This window comes from Piliocolobus tephrosceles, chromosome 10 (assembly GCF_002776525.5).
Source record: "Piliocolobus tephrosceles isolate RC106 chromosome 10, ASM277652v3, whole genome shotgun sequence".
NCBI classification, from domain to species: domain Eukaryota; kingdom Metazoa; phylum Chordata; class Mammalia; order Primates; family Cercopithecidae; genus Piliocolobus; species Piliocolobus tephrosceles.
The window spans coordinates 59,902,718-59,922,042 of record NC_045443.1 but is presented as its reverse complement, the minus strand read 5'-3'; the positions used below and the strand labels follow the sequence as shown (position 1 = coordinate 59,922,042).

Sequence of the window (19,325 nt, the reverse complement as noted above, 5' to 3'; positions counted from 1 at the left end):
AGCGGTGTTTCAAGGCCAGCGTGCTATTTGTCAGTTGCCTGTCTCCTTTTTTGTGATCAGATCATAAGGAAAGCTTCAGAAGCCTCATGAGGGGCTGGAGCACATTCACTTTTTGTTCTTCACCTGGTTGCTCTGGCAAAAGCAATAATATTCTGCCATATTCCAGATTCAGATTCCGCTGAGATGGGATCAGCCTTGTCAGTCTTCCAGGGTAGATCAGATGCTATGTATCTCTCTCTGTCCCTAAAGGACAAGGCACAGAGCTTCATCTCTGTGGGACAATCAGTTTCAACTACTATTCATTCAGTGAACCAGGTGTTAGGTTGGGCATTGAAGATACAAGGAGGGAAAAAACTGTCCCAAGCCTCATGGTGTTTACAGCCTAGTGTCAGGACAGGGCCATAAATCGATGATTACAGTTTCATACAAAACTGATAGACAAAGGTTTACCCACAGTGAAGCACATAGGTAAATGTTGCATTAGTGGGTGTGAAAGGATTGTGCCTGCAGAGGACCAGGGAAAAGATAGATGGCCTCTCTTTGGTCCTCCTCAGGAGTGCTTTGACAGGAGAGAGTGGCACCCACCTTTCTCAGCCCCCCTTCTTCACCACCAGTCTAACACTGAGTAACAGAAACCCAAAGGAAGGTTGGGGCGGTGCAAGAAGGGACCCATGGGAAATTGACTTGCTCAGATGGTACCTTCTCAGAGAGGCCCACCATGACCTCATCTTCTAAAATGACACTGTTGTTCTCCTTACCATGCTGGATTTTTCTTCAGAGCATCTGTCATCTTCTGACATTGTAATTTATTTGTGTGTCTATCTCGTCTACTAGTTTAGAAGTTGTGAGAGGCTTTGTCAGTTTTGTTCACTGTGTCCCCAGTGCCTGGAAAACAAGTTGGTACACAGCAAGTATGCAATAAAAGTGTACTGAAGGCAGCAGAAAGGCAGGTCCACACAGGTCCCATTTTTCAGCTGCTTAGATTATATTGCTCTGAAAAACTGCAAGAATCTCAAGGATTCGTCTGGCTTTTCTCTCCCTTTCTTAGCAGATGGGAACCCAGGAAGGAGCCATTAGAAGGTCTGACCATGTTCCCCAGTCCCACTTCAAAGGCTTTTCTGTAGCACACCTGTCCCCTCCAGGGCTGCAAAGACTCTTCCAGATGTCTGAGTCCTGGGGAGTTTCAGAGCCCATTAGTTTGATGTGAGGCTTCCAGGAACGTTAAGAAGCTATTTAAGGAATTGAACAGGGGAACTTTGAGGATGTGAGTATGGTCCGATTGAGTAAGGCCAACAACAGCTTCAGGGAGGGAAGGTCAGGACTCCAGAGCCCAGTGGAATCCTTTGAAGCCTTTGTTGCTGGGGAGGATGAGCACACAGTGGGATGACTTGCACGGCAGTCCAATTCTTCTGAAAACATTTTTGCAAGATGTTCTGCATCACAGGTTAACGTATAAGACACGAGTTGTAAGTGGAAAGTTAGCAAAGATTTTTGGAAATTGGCTGAAGGGCAGGAAACAGGGTGGTTGTAAAAACCTCAAAAGATGTTAATTGGGGAGTGCTTCACGAACCAGGGTTGTGATCAGCTTTTTATTATTTTCATAAAAATTACATGAAGAATGGTCTTGACAAGGATTTTCATGTTAGCTAAATAAACTACATTAGGGAGCTGAGCATAGAAATGGGAACAGCAGAATTAGGGAAAGATTACATTTATTGATGGAATTGAAGAGTAGCATTTTAAAACGTGTATATGTATCAACTCACATCCATTCTGTTGGCCAGATTTCCATTTGAGTGTGGACAAGACAACTTCAGCTTGAATAACACAACCTGTCACATTTCTTGTGTCAGCAGGAACACTTTAAAGAAGGTTTGGCACCCTACTCATAGAGCAGACTCTGAAATTAAATGGATGTTATCTGCAGACCTGAACCCTCTCTTTTAGAAGAAGCTGCAAGGCAAATGGAATCTCCTGTTTAACTACCAACATAAGACTGGGACATCCACATCTCACCACCTCTTATGACTCAACATTGTCTATCAGATGGAGTTCAAATCATCCCAGAAATTTATTGTAGATATAACCCAATAAGAAGCTAGGAATCAATCCCCCAAACACTATTTTTTTTAAAAAAAAAAAAAGACTGGGTCTCACTCTGTCACCCAGGCTGGAGTGCAATGGCACAGTCATGGCTTACCACAGCCTCAAACTCCTGGGTTCAAGCAATTCTCCTGCCTCAGCCTCCCAAGTAGCTGGGACCACAGGCATGCACCACCATGCCCAGGGTCTCACTGTTTTAATTTTTGTAGAGACAGGGTCTCACTATGTTGCCCAGGCTGGTCACGAACTCCTGGCCTCAAGTTATCCCCCTGCCTTGGCCTCCTAGCAGTGTCTTTCAAGCAAAGTTATTGTATACTGAAAGTAACAACACAGTGAACCAGTACTTGAAGCTGGGAGCCCAGAGGTGACATTTACAGTCTGTCTAGAGCCCACTCTAAGGAACAGTCTCCACAGTCGTCATAAAGTCCACTGAGCCATTGATTCCCTTGTGTACAAATCTGGCCCAGTAGGAATCCTCTCTGACCTTGCTACTCAGGGCTCAGTCTGTGAACCTGCAGCGTTGGCATCAGCTGGGAGGAAGCTGAACCACAGCTCTCAAGCCCACCCAGAACTGAATTGTAATCTGGATTTTAGCAGGATCCCTAGCTGATTTCTGTGCACATTAATATTTGAGAAGTTAAACTCTGACACACCCAAGAATCATAGAAAATAAAGCATAGGAAGGTGGCTTGTTTCTGACAGAGTGAAAATTGGACCACATTCGTCAGTGACCTGAGGACAGAATTCTGACATTTGGGACTTTCTGGTCTGCTGGAAACTGAAGCTTTCCTGTTTCCTTTAATTTGGTTTAAAAGGCTAGTGCCTTCTGCGGAACATAAGTTTAGCCTGAAGTGAGCATGCCTTTTGAAAAGAAGATGTTAAACGCCAGTGCAGTGTACCCCTGAGTGTTCTTCCCTTGAGCACAGCTCATGTGCTGGGCCATTAGCTAATTGTTACCTTCTTGTTCACAGTCCACAGAGGCCTGGCGTCTGGCGGCTGCTTTTCATTTGAGCTCATTCACCCAGGGCCCTGTGGATAGACATTTTGTTGTGTTCTGCTGCTGGGAATAGGCTGTCAGCCCACAGGACCAGCCCCACGGCAGGGCATCACTAGCCTGGACAAACCTTTCTAAAACACAGGAGGCTTGGCTTTCAAAGACCTCAACACATTCAGTCTCTAGGCTGAGGTGATATGATTGTCTCTAGATCTGAGGTGACATAACAATGGCTGGGCCATGAGACACGTGCCCTGACCCGTCGCTTTCACTCAGACTTGCGTTTAGAAAATACAGGAATGGGCTGGGCGTGGTGGCTCACACCTGTAACCCCAGCACTTTGGGAGGCTGAGGCGGGCGGATCACTGGAAGCCAGGGGTTCAGACCAGCCTGGCCAACATGGTAAAACCTCGTCTCTACTACAAATACAAAAATTAGCTGGGTGTAGTGACATACGCCTGTAATCCCAGCTACTTGGGAGGCTGAGGCGGGAGAATCGCTTGAACCCTGGAGGTGGAGGCTGCAGTGAGCTGAGATCATGCCACTGCACTGTAGCCTGGGCGACAGAGTGAGAGACTCCATCTCGATTTAAAAAAAAAAAACAAAGAAAGAAAGAAAATAGAGTAATGAGGGAGGCCGAAGGAGATTGACTAAATCAGTTCGTGAGATGGTGTAGGCAGGGGGTGATTCTGCCAAACTAGGAGGGAAGAGCAGTGAAACCCCAAACCCCTCTCCACACATCCCTATCCCTCCCCACCCACATTGAAGTAGGATGAACATAGAATTGTGGCCTAGCCCACAAGTACTAGGCTCACCTCTCAGGCTCATTCACAAATGTGTATTAGGCTCCATGTGTCTATATAGCAAGTCTCCAAGGGAGACTATCCCTGGCCACAAAGCTTGCTGTGAGGCTTGATTTTTATTCGTACTAGTTTTGCCTAGACTGCCTCATTCTCTTTCAAGAGCTTAGGTGGGTGTTGAAATATCCAAGTCATTTAAGGTGCTAGACACGAGGAAAGACTTAAAGTTTGTCAAGACAAAGACATGCTTTAGAGGTTCGGGGTGAGCATGTATCTTCTGTGAGCCTCAGTTGAGGCTCCTGAAACCTGAAGGTAGTGTCAGAGCCCCATCCTTATGTGAGAGGAGTTGTTGGCTCCTTGGGCCTCAGAGCAGGTAAGGCAAGAAAGGTTTCAAGTGAGTGCATTAAATAGAATGTCTCCTTACTCCTAGACAAATACATGTAGAGCAGCTACTAAGAATCCTGAATTGACTTTATCTCCCCTACGGACTGAGAGCTCCTCTGAAGGAGAAAAATCAGATATTTAACTTTGCATTTATAGCACTTGGCACAGGGTAGGCCCTTAATAAATGTTTGTTGAATGAATACGCAAAGGAAGACAGCAAATAAGCTCACTGCTGATCTTCTGGCTAGCATAAAATCCACTTGCAAATCATCATTCTGACTATACCTCAGGCGTTACATTTTCAATTAATTTCTTCTGTGTCAATTACTAAGCCCACCTCTTAGGCTCATTCACAAATGTGTATTAGGCCCCATGTATCTATATAGCAAGTCTCCAAGGGAGACTATCCCTGGCCACAAAGCTTGCTGTATAATGAAGTACCCTACAATGAAAACCACTAGGCTGGCAGGAAAAGGGAAGGGCAATCAGAAGTCATTTTGTTAGGGAGAATAATATGCTTCCAATTTCTTAAGTGGTGGCATTCCTGGTTTTTTCAGGTAAGAATCTACGATCTCTCAAAATATGATCATGGAGCAGATGATGTGCTGATCTTGGCCACTGATGGACTCTGGGATGTTTTATCAAATGAAGAAGTAGCAGAAGCAATCACTCAGTTTCTTCCTAACTGTGATCCAGATGATCCTCACAGGTTTGTGCATTTCTACAATTGTAGGGCTATTCCTCAAGCATTCTTCCATGACATGCCTGAAATAAATAATAATCATGCAGTTTTCATCATTCATGACTTAGAGGCTGATATGGATGGTACAGTAACCAAACTGCAGAAGGGATTACCTTTCTTGTAAGAGGTACTTTCTGACCGGGCGTGACAGCTCATGCCTATAATCCCAGCACTTTGGGAGGCCAAGGCAGGTGAATCACAAGGTCAGGAGTTCTAGACCAGCCTGGCCAACATGGTGAACCCCTGTCTCTACTAAAAATACAAAAATTAGCCGGGCGTGTTGGTGGGCACCTGTAATCCCAGTTACTTGGGAGGCTGAGGCAGGAGAATTGCTTGAACCTGGGAGGTAGAGGTTGCAGTGAGCTGAGACCACGCCACTGCACTCTAGCCTGGGCAACAGAGTGACCCTGTGTCTCAAAACAAAACAAAAAAAAAGAGGTACTTTCTCTGCCAAATAAAAATCCTCCTTAAGTTGAACCTAGATACAAGTGGTAAAGAATTTGAGTGTTTAGGCATTTCAGCAGCATACCTTTCTCACATTTCTATTTCCTCTAAACTATCCTCTAAAGTAGAAATAATCCCATTTTTGATCCTGTTGATGAGAGTGATGGCAAATGCAACCCAGCATTGATGGTCATCCATTGGAGAATTGTTTCTTTTGAGAAATATTTGGTAAGGAGAGAAAGATCCAAGTTAAGTATTTCTTACAGTCTAGCGGCAGTGTAAATAACCTCAACATCCTTAGAAGACTCTCAGAAATAAACAGAAACTACCTCTCGAGAAAGGCAGCTTTAACTGGAACACAAGTCACCGTGAGTAAAAGCCAGCAGGAGTAACAGAGAAATCAGAATTGGACTTGTAAATACTTCTTTATTGGATTTCGCATTCAAAAATATAAATATTTTTAGCTGGGTATGGTGTCACACGCCTGTAGTCTCAGCTACTTGGGAGGCTGAGGCATGAGAATTGCTTGAACCTGGAAGGCAGAGGTTGCAGTGAGCCAAGATTGCGCCACTGCACTCCAGCCTGGGTAACAGAGCAAGGCACAGTCTCAAAACACAAACAAAAGTAAGCCAACAAAAATATAAATATTTTAACATGCTTCAGCAGTTTTTTTTAGCCAAGCGTGTTGGCTCACACCTGTAATCCCAACACTTTGGGAGATGATACAGGAGGATCACTTGAGCCACAGGAGTTCAAGACAAGCCTGGGAAACATGGTGAAATCCCATCTTTACAAAAATTAGCTGAGCATGGTGGTGTAATGCCTGTAGTTCCAACTACGGGAGGCTGAGGTGGGACTGCTTGAGCCCAAAAGGCAGAGGTTGCAGTGAGCCAAGATAAACCCACCACTGCACTCCAGCCTAGGCAGCAGAGCAAGACTCTGTCTCAAAACAAACAAAAAAATTTAAAGCATTTAAAATATGAGTCTTAAAAGAGACTAAAAAAATGACTAAACAATTTTTAAGAAAATGGAATTCTAGAGATGAAAAATATAAAAACAGGAATTAAAAATTCACTGAATTAAACAGATTAGAGCTAGTTGAAGAGAACACTGGTGAACTAAAAAATTGATCTTAATAATCCAAAATATGGCTTAGACAAAGAGAAAAGAAAATGTGAAATGAGATCAAGAGACTAAAAAGATGGCCTAAGGTGCTCTAAAAGAATTCCAAAAGGATAAACTATAGGAGATGGGAAGAAGTTATGGAATTTTTTGACAATACTAAACCTAAGATTCAGAAAGCCCGACAAATCTCTGGAAGGAGAAATAAAATAGTGAAACTGAAGAACAGCTGAGTGCAGTGGCTCATCCCTGTAATCCCAGCACTTTGGGAGGTGGAGGTGGGCAGATCACCTGAGGTCAAGAGTTTAAGACCAGCCTAGCCAACATGGTGAAACTCCCATCTCTACCAAAAATACAAAAATTAGGCAGGCATGGTGGTGCATTGGTGTAATTCCAGCTACTCAAGAGGCTGAGGCATGAGAATTGCTTGAACCCAGGAGGTGGAAGTTGCAGTGAGTTGAGATCATGCCACTGCACTCCAGGCTGGGTGACAGAGTGAGACTCTCTCTCAAAAAAAAAAAAAAAAAAAAAAAAGAGAGAAACTGAAGAACTTTAACCTCTTTGCCTCCCAAAAAGATACTAAAAGCAGCCAGGGAAAAAAAAAAAAAAAAGACATTTGGACTGAGAGCCAACTTTCAAAAGCAAACGGTGCCAATGATGGGATTATGTCTTCAGTTGGCTAAGAAAAAAATAACTGTTAATCTAGAAGTTTTAGATGTAGTAAAACTATCAATAATAAGGATAAGTAAACAAATTTTCAGGCAAAACTTAAACTGATACATATTACTGCCAACTAACCTCTTCTGAAGAAATTTCTACAGGGTGTGCTCAGATAAGAAAAGGAAATGATCCCAGAGGAAATATTTGAGAAATAAAATGGATTATTAAGCTAAAATATTAGTAAACATGTGGGTATATTTAAATATACATTGACTATGTAAAACAATAATAAGAATGTCTAATGTGTGGGGTTTAAAATGATAGAACTAAAATATTGCATAAAAATAGTGTACAAAATAGTCAACAAGGGGTGTTAGCTCACATACTGTGCTTCTTTTGAGAAGTTAATGGTGTTTAGGCTTTAAGTAAATAAGTTTAAATAGCTAAGAAAACTGTTAAAATAATAGAAAGGGTAACTTCTAAACTAGTAAAGGAGAGGAAACTCACATGGAGTAAAAACCAAACTTCTAAACAACTTATGAATCAAAGGAAAAAATTATAATGAAAATTAGGAAGTACCTGGGCCTGAATAATAATACATACCAAAACTGTAAAGGCTGAATTTTTTAGCTTTTTTTTCTAATTTCATAAACTAAGCATAGATAAAGACCCCACTCACCTCTGACCTGCCAGAATTGACTATTATCCCTCTATGCCATGAGCTAACTTTATCCAAAGCATCCCCCTGTGTCATAGGGAACCTCTGGCCATAAGATCCTGATTTCTGAAAACAGAGAAGAAAAGAAAGAAACCTTTAACCACAGAGAAAGATATTTCTCAGAGTGAGGCCCTAAGGGCTGACTTGTGTTACTTGGCTGGTTCGGTCTATATTCCTTGCATAAATGTACACAAAAGAATTCTTTTTTTTTTTTTTTTTTTTTTTTTTGAGACGGAGTTTCGCTCTTGTTGCCCAGGCTGGAGTGCAATGGCACGATCTCGGCTCACCGCAACCTCCACCTCCCAGATTCAAGCGAATCTCCTGTCTCAGCCTCCCTAGTAGCTGGGATTACAGGCATGTGCCACCATGCCCGGCTAATTTTGTAGTTTTAGTAGAGACAGGGTTTCTCCATGTTGGTCAGGCTGGTCTCAAACTCCCGACCTCAGGTGATCCACCCGCCTCGGCCTCCCAAAGTGCTGGGATTACAGCCATGAGCCACCATGCCCGGCAAGAATTCTTATAACTTCAAGGCTCTAAGGAGCCAAAGGAGTGAAGCTGTCTACCTAAGTTGATCCATAGAATCAGTACAATTATAACCAAAATATCAATAGTGTTTTTATGGAGCCCAGCAGTTCCATTCTTAGGTCTGTACCCTGGAGCGGTGGTTCTGAAAAGCATGGTCCTTTGAGCTACGTGGCATCTGCAGCACCTGAGAACTTGTTAGAAATGCAAATTTTGGCTGGGCATGGTGGGTCACACCTGTAATCCTAACACTTTGGGAGACTGAAGCAAGAGGATCACCTGAACCTGGGAGTTCAAGACCAGCCTGGGCAACATAGTGAGACCCTGTCTCTACTTATATATATATTTTATAAAAAATTTTTTTTTAAAGAATTGCAGATTTTCAGGCCCCACCTGAAATCAAAACTCCAAAGACAGGACCAACCATTTGTGTTTGAACAAACTATCCAGGTGATTCTGATGCCACTAATATTCGAGAACATACACCCCTGGAAAAACTCTTGCATTGTCATTCATACAAGAAGATATTCACAGAATTGTTTCTGGAAGTAGTTAGCATGTCCAGTGGTGGGATGGGTAAACAAAAAATGGGATACTTTATGGCACCTTCCCTACCCCCAAAATGAGCCAAAGCTGTGCTCATTAACAGGGAAGAATCTCAAAAACATAATGTTGAGTTTAATAAGCCATAGAGGAATACATACATTAGGATTCTATTTACATGAAATGAAAACTACCACTATATTATTTAGGGATATAGACATTAAAACTATAACAAAAACCAAGAGAATTGGCCCAAAATTCAAGATAATGGTTACTTTGAGAGGAGAAGAGGCAGGTACCAAGGGGAATATATGCTTGAGGCCTGTTGGGTTTCTACGATATTTACTTGATAATATTCTGTTCCTTCAAGTAGATGGCAGGTTATTGTTGTGTTATTTTTAAACTATAAATGTTATATACATCTGTTTGTATGTAAAATATGAGAGGCAGGGTAGTCTAGTGGTTAAGAGCCTGTAATCCATAATTACTTCCCGAGTTGAATTTTGGCTCTTCCCCTTCTAGACTTAGGACCTTGGGAAAATGTCTTAACTCTTCTATGACTTTGATTCTTTATGTGTAAAATGGAGATTCCAGTAGTATTAACCTCATACATATATATTATTAGGTGAAAGGCCTAATAGATAATAAGCACTTATAGACATGTTTGTTGTCATTATGTCTCATATATTTCACAACAGAAATTCAGGAAATGTGAAGGTAGACCATCTGTCTCCTCCTAGAATTGTTTGATATAATTTAGCTCAGGTGCAGAGGAATTGATGGCACTATAATTAAATATTCTTTTATTTGAATTTGAATGTGTTTTTCGCCTTTCAAGTTTCAAGTTATGTATCCCACTTGTTAGCAACATTCTCATGTTGATTTTTCTCTACTACGATTATTTTTATAAAGCTTTGCAAAGCCAGCTGCCAGTTATGCATTAAAAGGCACTGAGCACTTTTTTTCTGTGTCTAAGCTGGCTTGGTCTTTCTTACCAGCCCGTCTTTTTCCAGGGTGATAAATCTGTACGCCAAGGAGTGGTAAACTGTGGGCAGTGTGCACATGCCAGGTCAGAGCAGGCTCCTGGGGTCCACAAGAACTGTTACCTATGGAGGCAGGGTTCACAAGGATCTCTTTGGAACAAACAGGATGGGAAAGAAAAAATGTTTTCAGTATGCCTTTTGGGGAAGATGGGCAAACCTATGCAATATAAAGAATCCTATATCAGATAGATGAATGAATGAAAGGGAAAATTGTGAGGGGAGCACAGTTTATCAGCAAGAAATAAACTCTCAGACTGCAGACTAGACAATTATGGTTGTAAAGACAGGTGCAATGGTGCGTGCCTGTAATCTGAGTGACTCTGGAGGCTGAGGCAGGAAGATGGCTTAAGCTTGAGTTCAAGACCAGCCCGGACAACACAGCAAGACTTCCTCTCTAAAAATAAGAAAAAAAAAAAAGGTGTTTTAAAAGACAGAACTGGCCTGGGTGCAGTGCCTCACACCTGTAATCCCAGCACTTTGGGAGGCCAAGGCAGGCAGATCACTTGATGCCAAGAGTTCAAGACCAGCCTGGCCAATATGGTAAAACCCCGTCTATACTAAACATACAAAAATTAGCTGGGCACGGTGGCTCCTGTAATCCAGCTATTCGGGACACTGAGGCACGAGAATCCCTTGAAGCTGGGAAGTAGGGGTTGCAGTGAGCCGAGATGGCGCCATTGCACTCCAGCCTGGGCAACAGAGTGAGACTGTCTCAAAAAATAGAAAAGGAACTGAAGAGTCAAGGTTTTCTTCTTAACGAATAACTCCCATTCTGATTCATTCATTTGGGAAATACCACTAAGGACCTATTTTGTGAGCCAAGGCCTGCTAGACACTTGGGAAGAACACAGACCTCAGCTCTGCCCTCTTTGAGTTTAAAGTCTGGAGGGATTACAGCAGCATCAACCTAAAGCAAAGGATGTCTACACTTAAACCTGAAGAATAAACAAACAGGAGTGAGGCAGGGGTCGGGAGTTGGGGAGAAAAAATATGGCACATTCTGGAACCCAACAGTCAGTGTGGCTGCTGGCCTTGGAGGTGGGGAGCAGAATGCCAACATGAGGTGTGAGGGATCAGCAGGGGCCCATGATCTCATGAGATCATGAATGTGAAAATTATTTGTGTTAAAGGAAGTCTGTGGTAACGATATGGAATGTACATAATTTGTTCATTAGGATTCACAACCAGGAAGTATTCTGTAAAATCTGATGGTGAGAAACAAGATGAGGATTGTTTTCCTACCCATGTGTGTTCCTTAGTAATTACACCATATTGGGACATCAGAGAAACTTAATTTGTTTCAGACTCACAATTTAGGTCTTAGCCAAGAAACCTTTGCTCAATGTCCTAACGCATTTCTCCAATGTTTTCTTCTAGTAGTTTCATAGTTTCAGGTCTTATATTTAACTCTTCAATTCGTTTTTATTTGATTTTTGTATATGGTGAGAGATAGGGGTCTGGTTTCTCTTTTCTGCATGTGGATATCCAATTTTCCCAGCACCACTTATTGAAGAGACTGTCCTTTCCCCAGTGTATGTTCTTGGCACCTCTGTTGAACATGATTTGGCTGTAAATGCATGGATTTACTTCTGGGTTCTCTATTCTGTCCCATTGGTCTGTGTGTCTGTTTTTATGCCAGTACCATGCTATTTGAGTTAATATAGCTTTGTAGTGTATTTTAAAGTCAGGAAATACGATGTCTCCAGCTTTGTTCTTTCTGTTCAGGTTTGCTTTGGCTATTCTGGGTCTTTTGTAGTTTCATACAACTTTTAGGGTTGTTTTTTCTATTTCTGTTGTCAAACTCATAATTTAGGAATATGTGAAACGGTGTTCTCTTTCATGTGTCTGACATCTTTATACATATCTGTGTGTAGTTTGGTAGGAGGGCACCACACTCACACACCAGTTTAGGATGTCTCCTTGGGAGGCCCATGGACAAAGAGAGCTCAGTCCCAAGAGCCAGTGCCCTCCCAGCTGGGAGCTGTTCGAATCTTGTCGTGCCAAATGGAAATGAGTGGAAGTTGCCAAGTCATAATTTCTGTGATAAGAAAAGGCCCACTATAGTTCCAGAGGCTCTATTAGCCCTTCATTGGCCAGAGAGTTCCTATCTCTCCGTATGTAGCCTGGGACTACAAGTTTGCCTATTTAATTTTCAGTGGAGAGTTGCTGGGTTCAAGCCTGAAGGAACTGACCAAAGGAGGTCAGCCTATTTGTGGACACAAAATAGAAGGGACAAGATCTCCCCAGGATGGGAAGCCTGAGGGAAGGGGAATGGAACAGAGCCAGTGAGAAGGGCAAGGTGCTTCTGCATCTGAGGTTTTGAGTGGGCCTGTTTTACTTTGAGTCTTACCAGGATCTCCCAGTTTTGTCTAGAAAGGAGGCAGGACAAAAAGAGACAGGGAATGAGGCCTGAGACAGGCGAGACTAGGGGCTTTTGCTGTTTGATTGTTAGGCTTTTGTTTATGTTGCCTGTAGGTTCCTTTTCTTTTTATTTTTCTTTTGCCTCCTAGTGACAGCCATTCTAAACAAATTGCCAGCATTGTCTTCCTCTGTTGACATCCTTCCCAGCAAGGAATTTAAAATAGCATCTCCCCCTCCAGAATGTGCTGTGAGGGAAGAGGTGATTAGCATGAAGATGTGTTCTGACCCTCACACCATCTCTCAGGCAGACATGGGAGTAAAAATGAGCTGTATGATCTTTCTGACCCTGGTGTATCTTAAGTCCTTTTGCTCTTTTGAACTGTCTCAACAAAGGAACCAGAAAATTAAAAGGCAGCTTTATGGATGAGCCAGAATATGAGTGCAGTAAGTTTCTCTCTTTTTTTTTGCAGTTTTTACAGTTTTTTTAGAGCACAAAACGTGCACATGAGCTGTCTACCCATTTTCTTCGCTGCACAGCCTGGCTTTGGGGTTGGTGACTCTGTTGGCTAGCTGGGCAGCTCTTTCCATAATGGCTTTGCAGTTCTTGGAGGAAACATTGTGAGTGATCTCAGCACAGTAAGATTTGTTGCATGTCAGCAGCACTTCCGGCTCCTTGACGCTGTGGATCCGGAACTTCCGGAAGCCACTGGGCAGCATGTGCTGTTTTTCTGTTGTTCCCATAACCAATGTTGGGCATCAAGATCTGGCCTTTGAACCTTCTACAAGCCCTGTTGTCAATACCTCTGGGTTTCCACCAGTTACGCTTAATTTTGACATATTGGTCAGATGGTGCCGATGAACTTCTTGATTCTTTTTTTGAACAATCTTGGGCTCTACAGGGGGTCTGAGGGTGGCCATGATGCCAAGGAGGAGATGGCTCCTCTTTCTTTCTTTTCTTTTTATTAGAGTTTGCCCTGAACTGTAGGGAAGCTGGGAGTTCTTTTTTTTTTTTTTTGTGACTCATATTTATTCAAGATATTTTAATATTTAAAAAATAACATCATTTTAAGTATAACTTCATATTTTTCAAATTTGCCTTTTTTAAAAATTTTTTTTATTATTATACTTTAAGTTCTAGGGTACTGGAGTTCTTTTACTCCTGCGGGATCATGAAATAAACTGTTCTAGGAAATGCATTGCGCTAACATTCTGGAGTGGGGTTGCTGCAGGTCATGGAGGTTGGGCTGCATAGTCCTCTGGTTCCTTATAATTCCAGTAAGGTTCTCTTTTAAGCCCTAAAGATCCTACATGATTTGGAGAAGGCACTCAAGCCTGGAAAGTGTTTTCTGACACAAAATATCTCTAACTGACTGACTGTCCCCTCTGTAAGGCTGGAGGTTCAGTGGGGGGGTCTCCTGGGAAGAATATTCAAAACGGAGGCAAATATGTAAACGCTCAAAGAAGAAGACGCTTACCATTTTGTCAGAAAGGAATAAATTGTTAATATTACTGAAGGGGAAGGGAGTGGGCAAAACCAAGAGTAACTGGGGCCAGGGAATAGCTAACCAAACTTGGAAATGCACATGGTTTCACATTCCCAGTGCCCAGGCAAAACCGTGCAGGCTTTGCTCTAGTTTTTCATTTCCCCAAACCTGTCTGTGGAAACTTCTTTTTTATTTAAAAAAAAAGAGAGAAGAGAAAGGAATTCACTGTGTTACCCAAGCTGGTCTCAAGCAATCCTCCTGCCTCTGCCTTGGCCTTCCGAAGTGCTGGGATTGAGGGTGTGAGCCATCATGCCTGGCCCCACCTCATTTTTTTTTTTTTGTATCCTGGACTTAATGACCCTCCATCTCCCTGTTATGACCCTTGAGGGGCCTTTTATGCGGTATTAAATCTGTAAGTACCAGTATACCATAAACCCTATGGAGAATGTCTCTAATGAAAGAAGCCTTCCTGATGTCCACACTTGTCAGTCTTCACATCCACACTCTCCTTGGCTCAGATGGCTGTGTGCCTTGGAAGGAAGAGATTAATCAGTAAAAGGTTAATAGTAAAACTCCAACACTGACAACAGGCATTAATGCAAGTATTAAATGCTAGTTTGCATTACCCTGATAATATGAAATTTATTTTGGGAAAATACAAAGGTTGTTTTTATGAAACCTTTCTATGAGTTAGCTGAACTAATTTCTAGCATGCCATAAGGTTTTCAAAAACTATGCCTTAAATGCAAAAAGGAAGGGTTTCCTCCACTTTTCACCATATCAGTTTCATGAGTGTTTGATCTGGTGTTCGAAGACTAGATAAAATCCGCAATTTTCTTTCTTTTGCAATGTTTAGCACACTCAGATCTGTGGGAATTCAGAAGTCAGCCTGAGGTCCTGGCTGTGGCAGCCTCTAACAGCACACAAGCAGCCACCATCCCATCCTGTTTAGGGTGTTTATGTGGCAGAGCTGTGTGGCCACATCAGGATATTTTACAGGGCTTGCCAGGGAGGATTGAGAAGGAAATAGTCTATTATGCCCGCTCGTATTGAAATGTCACTATTTGGAATTTGAACTAAAAACCTATCACCTAAGAAACCAGGGAACCGGTGCCAGGGTGCATAGAGGTGGATGAGGCCTGGCAGGGCTTCTCACCCTCTCTCATGGGGGTGGGAAACTCCCTCCAGTCTGCAGCTTTGTGTCTGCTGGCAGCACACAAACTCCCAGTGAGCCCAGTGACAGCACTGCAGACAACAGTCATCATTATTCTGGCGTCTCAGGGTATTCTGCCTGAGTGGCATCGCCATAACCTGACGGGGGACAGAAGCTGGCATGAGCAGCTTCACCTGCTTCAGAACTTGGTTCCAGAGCTACACAAGGGGCATCTGTGGACCAGCTCCCAGCAGTGAATCTAAGAGGTGTGCCTCCTCCCAGGACGAATTGGCTAGTTCTGGGCACAACAAAGACCATTTCCAAGTCACCCCTGACCCTCCACCCACCAAGACGCCACTGCCATAGACCCCTGCCAACATTCCACAGCTGGGAGAGCTTTTCTCCCTCTTACATTTCTAAGGCCTGCTCAGAATGCAAAGGGGATTCCTCCTCCTGTTCCCATCACACTGTATTACTGCGGGTGTCAGCAGATGGAGGCTGCCTTTTATATGCAAATATTTGGAAACCATTAATTCCCCAGTTCCTGCCACTACTCACCCTCTTATAAGACTCTTGTCTGTACCATCCAAATGGCAAATTGAAGTTCCCACCCAACAAGAACTATTAAGAACTTTAGGGTATGGTGATAGCCTGCAGCCTGAAATTGACTTATTTTTGACATTCTTGTGCTGATTCAGACACTAAAGATTCAGAAAACAGACTATGAGACGTAGATGACTGAAGACAAAACTCCTTGGGAGGAGAAAGGCATTTAATATCTAATGAGGAACATAACTAACATTTATTGACCTCTGATTGTGTGCCAGGCACCATGCTGAATGCTTTATGGAAAGGTCACATTTAGCTGTTACAGGGGTCTGCACTAGAATTAAGTAAGGAAAGAGGGGCTCCAAGGGGCTAAGGACTTTTTCTAGAGCCACCCATCTGGATGGTGGGAAAGCCAGGATTGGAACCTGGGCAAGTCACGCTGACACCCAGAGCCCTTTTCTGGTCCACTAGGAGGGAAAAGAGCTAAGGACTGCAACAGAATCTGCAAGGACAAGGGGACAATGGAGGATTTATGGCCTCCTTCCGCCTGACTTCAAGAGTCAGTGGTTATGAAAAGAGCTTTGGTCTTCCCATCGCTCTTCAGCCCCTCTTCATTTTTGTTTTCCATGCCTCCCCTGCTGTCCTTTCTCTGCTCCCTCCCCCTCGGAGCCCGAGCCCTGTGAAGTTTGCCAAGTCTGATCCCTGCCCAGCAGCCATTGCTTTCAGCAGAGCTTTGCTGATCAATATTGAAAGCTTCAGCTAGAGAAGAAAAATGTTCCCAAAATTCAAAACATGTCTCCTGGGGAGACGCTTCATTAGGAGTGGGCATTTCAAACTCCTCCACAGTTGTCTAATGCAGCCTGGCCCAGCATTCAGTGATGGTACTAGGGCTGCTCCACACTCAGCTTCCAGAAGACCTAGGCTCCGGCTGCCACATAGTCCCACTTGGTGTGTAACAGAATCCACTTCCCATTCGCTGTCTTCAGCTGTACCATATTCTTCTTGGCTGCTCTGGATATTTTTTTGGTTATACAGTATGTTTTGACTCAAATTTTCTCCTACCACTTTCTACAATTCTCCTTTGATGGCACATAAATGCCCTTGTGTTCAGCCTCAGTAACAAAACCAATGAAGCCCTCCTCTGTTTTAGTACCACCTTAAGCACTTCCATTGTCACCAACCCAGGGAGCCCTGCCATTGGGTAGAAATTGGAGAATACAATGGAGGCGGGAGAAGCAGTTCTTTCTCTTCCAAGAAAGTTGTTTGTTCTTGCCCCAGTCTTGACCTAAAGCAGCCTTGCAAAAGATTTCATGCATTTCATATGCAAATGAGCTCTGAAATGGCCACCAGCCTGGCCCACTATGGGGGTGACACAAAAAGCCTTCTCCCAAGAGCTGGGTCCCCGGGTTTGTGTTGAGTTGATGAATCTATGAAAGCTCCTGCAAGTGACTTCATCTTCCCTGAATGCTGTTGCTGAGTTTCATGGCAATGCCGGGTCTCCTGTGGCGTGAAGGGAATGTCAGGAAGCTGGTCCTAGAGCATTTGCACTGTCACCTATGGAGTGCAGCATCTAACGGCTCAGTTGTCCACGCACACTGCTCTTGGACAAGGAGGGATAGACATGCACTGGTGAAGCCGGCGGAGAGAAGCCATGTGAAGGACTCTGAGCTCCCGGAAACAGGGTAGGAAGAAGAAGTCCTAGGAATCTTCCCTAAACGTCTCCCTCAGGCGGGGCTGTCCTTACCCTTCTGAAGCACACGGGTACATGGATGAGGGCAGCTGCCTGACAAGACTGAGGTTTTATGAGGAGGAGGAAATGTCTGGGTAGGTTTACCACACAGGAAAAATGTGAAGTTAGACCTCATGTGGTTAGCAGCGGCGAACCCATACAGGTCTGCAGCACCTCAGTTCTTGCCGCCTTGGAGGAAAGAATTCAGCCCAGGGACAAAAGGCAGAGTGAGAGACTGAGGCAAGTTTTAGAGGAGGAACGAAGGGAAGTAAAGTATACTTGGAAGAGGACCAAGCGGCCAACTTGAGAGATTCAAGTACCTCATCCGCCTTTGACTTGGGGTTTTATACATTGGCATGGTTTGCGTTTCTTCTCCCCTGATTCTTCCCTCGGGGTGGGCTGTCTGCATGCACAGTGGCCTGTCAACACTTGGGAGGGGCTGCATACGCAGTGTGCTTTTTGAAGTACGCGTGCTCATTCGTTTTTCCCTTATCTGTTGAATGTTTCTGGAGGAAGGTCATATGACAGTTAAACTCCGCCATTTCGCCTCCTAGTGTATGTGCTTGAGCGCACTCGCCTGTCTCCTGAGATCTTACCAGGAAGCTGCTGATCACCTGCTTCAGGTGCCTTTTTTTTTTTTTTTTTGACAAAGAGTCTCTCTGTCACCCAGATTGGAGTGCAGTGGCACAGCCTCACTTCCCAGGCTCTAGAGATCTTCCCACCTCAGCCTCCCGAGTAGCTGGGATGACAGGCACATGCCCAGCTAATTTTTGTGGGTTTTTTTTGTAGACACGGGATTCACCACATTACCTAGGCTGGTGTCTAACTCCTGGGCCCAAGTTAATCCGCCTGCCTTGACCTCCCAGAGTGCTAGGATTACAAGCATAAGCCACTGCACCTGGCCAGGTGTTTTCTATTGGGAGACTGCATTTCCCTGGTCCCGGCTGTGACCAGTTGTTATTTTAGAGGGTTTAACAACTGCCTGACCATCACCATTCCTGTGGCAGGGCCCTCCCCTGTCCTGCTCATGTCTACCTAACTGCCTACTCTAACAATATTACTCCTGTGCTGTGGGGATCCTAAGACGAAAAGCTGAAATGAACATGTTCTAGCACTACAGAAACCCATACTGCCCCTCAGTAAAGGCAAATTTTAAATCTCTGTGGATAACGCAGGGCACATAGTGAACAACCCCTTCTGAAGAGGCGCTTATGTCTTCCCTTTACACTCACCATGAGACAGAATGACCAAATACAATAGAGCCTTCCCTCCAGGCCCTCAAAGAAAACCTGGGTGTAACAGAACAAATTTAGAAGAGAGTTAAACATGTGCAAATAGAATCTATAAGGTAAGAAGAGGTCAATCTGGACAAGAACCAAATAGAAATTCACAATGGTGAGACATTGTCATTGAAATAAAGTAATTCACTAAATGGATAGTAAACTGCTAAAGGGAGTTAGTGAATTGAAAGGTATAAGTCTGGGTGCGGTGGCTCACACCTGTAATCCCAGCGCTTTGGGAGGCCGATGCGGGTGGATCACGAGGTCAGGAGTTCAAGGCCAGCCTGGCCAAGACGGTGAAACCCCATCTGTACTAAGAGTAAGCCGGGTGCGGTGGCATGTGCCTGTAATCCCAGCTACTCGGGAAACTGAGGCAGGAGAACTGCTTGACCTCGGAGGGTGGAGATTGCAGTGAGCCAAGATCGCGCCACTGTACTCCAGCCTGGGCGACAGAGTGAGACTCTGTCTCAAAAACAAAACAAAACAAAAACCAAAAAAGATATCACAGAGAAGTTGAAATCTGCAAGGTAAAATAAAATCTAATAAGAGTTTATGGAGACTATAAGATAGAGGAGAAGCAATATCCAAAAAATTGATGGCTGAGAAGTTTTCAGGAGTTTTCAGTTTGAAGGAGTAAAACTAATTTCTTACCATGATAAATAAAAAGTTCCTTTTTGTTATATCTTAGTGGTAC

At 43.7% G+C, this 19,325-nt stretch overlaps 1 protein-coding gene across 1 annotated transcript in view; it reads left to right on the top strand.

Annotated features, from left to right (window-relative positions):
• The window catches only part of PPM1H (protein phosphatase, Mg2+/Mn2+ dependent 1H), a 288,477-nt gene that overhangs the window by 259,701 nt on the left and 9,451 nt on the right, over positions 1 to 19,325 (top strand). Inside the window, exon 9 of the mRNA XM_023225107.1 lies at positions 4,839 to 4,990. Within this exon, the coding sequence (XP_023080875.1) occupies positions 4,839 to 4,990 (152 nt within the window). The remainder of the gene's footprint in view (positions 1 to 4,838; positions 4,991 to 19,325) is intronic.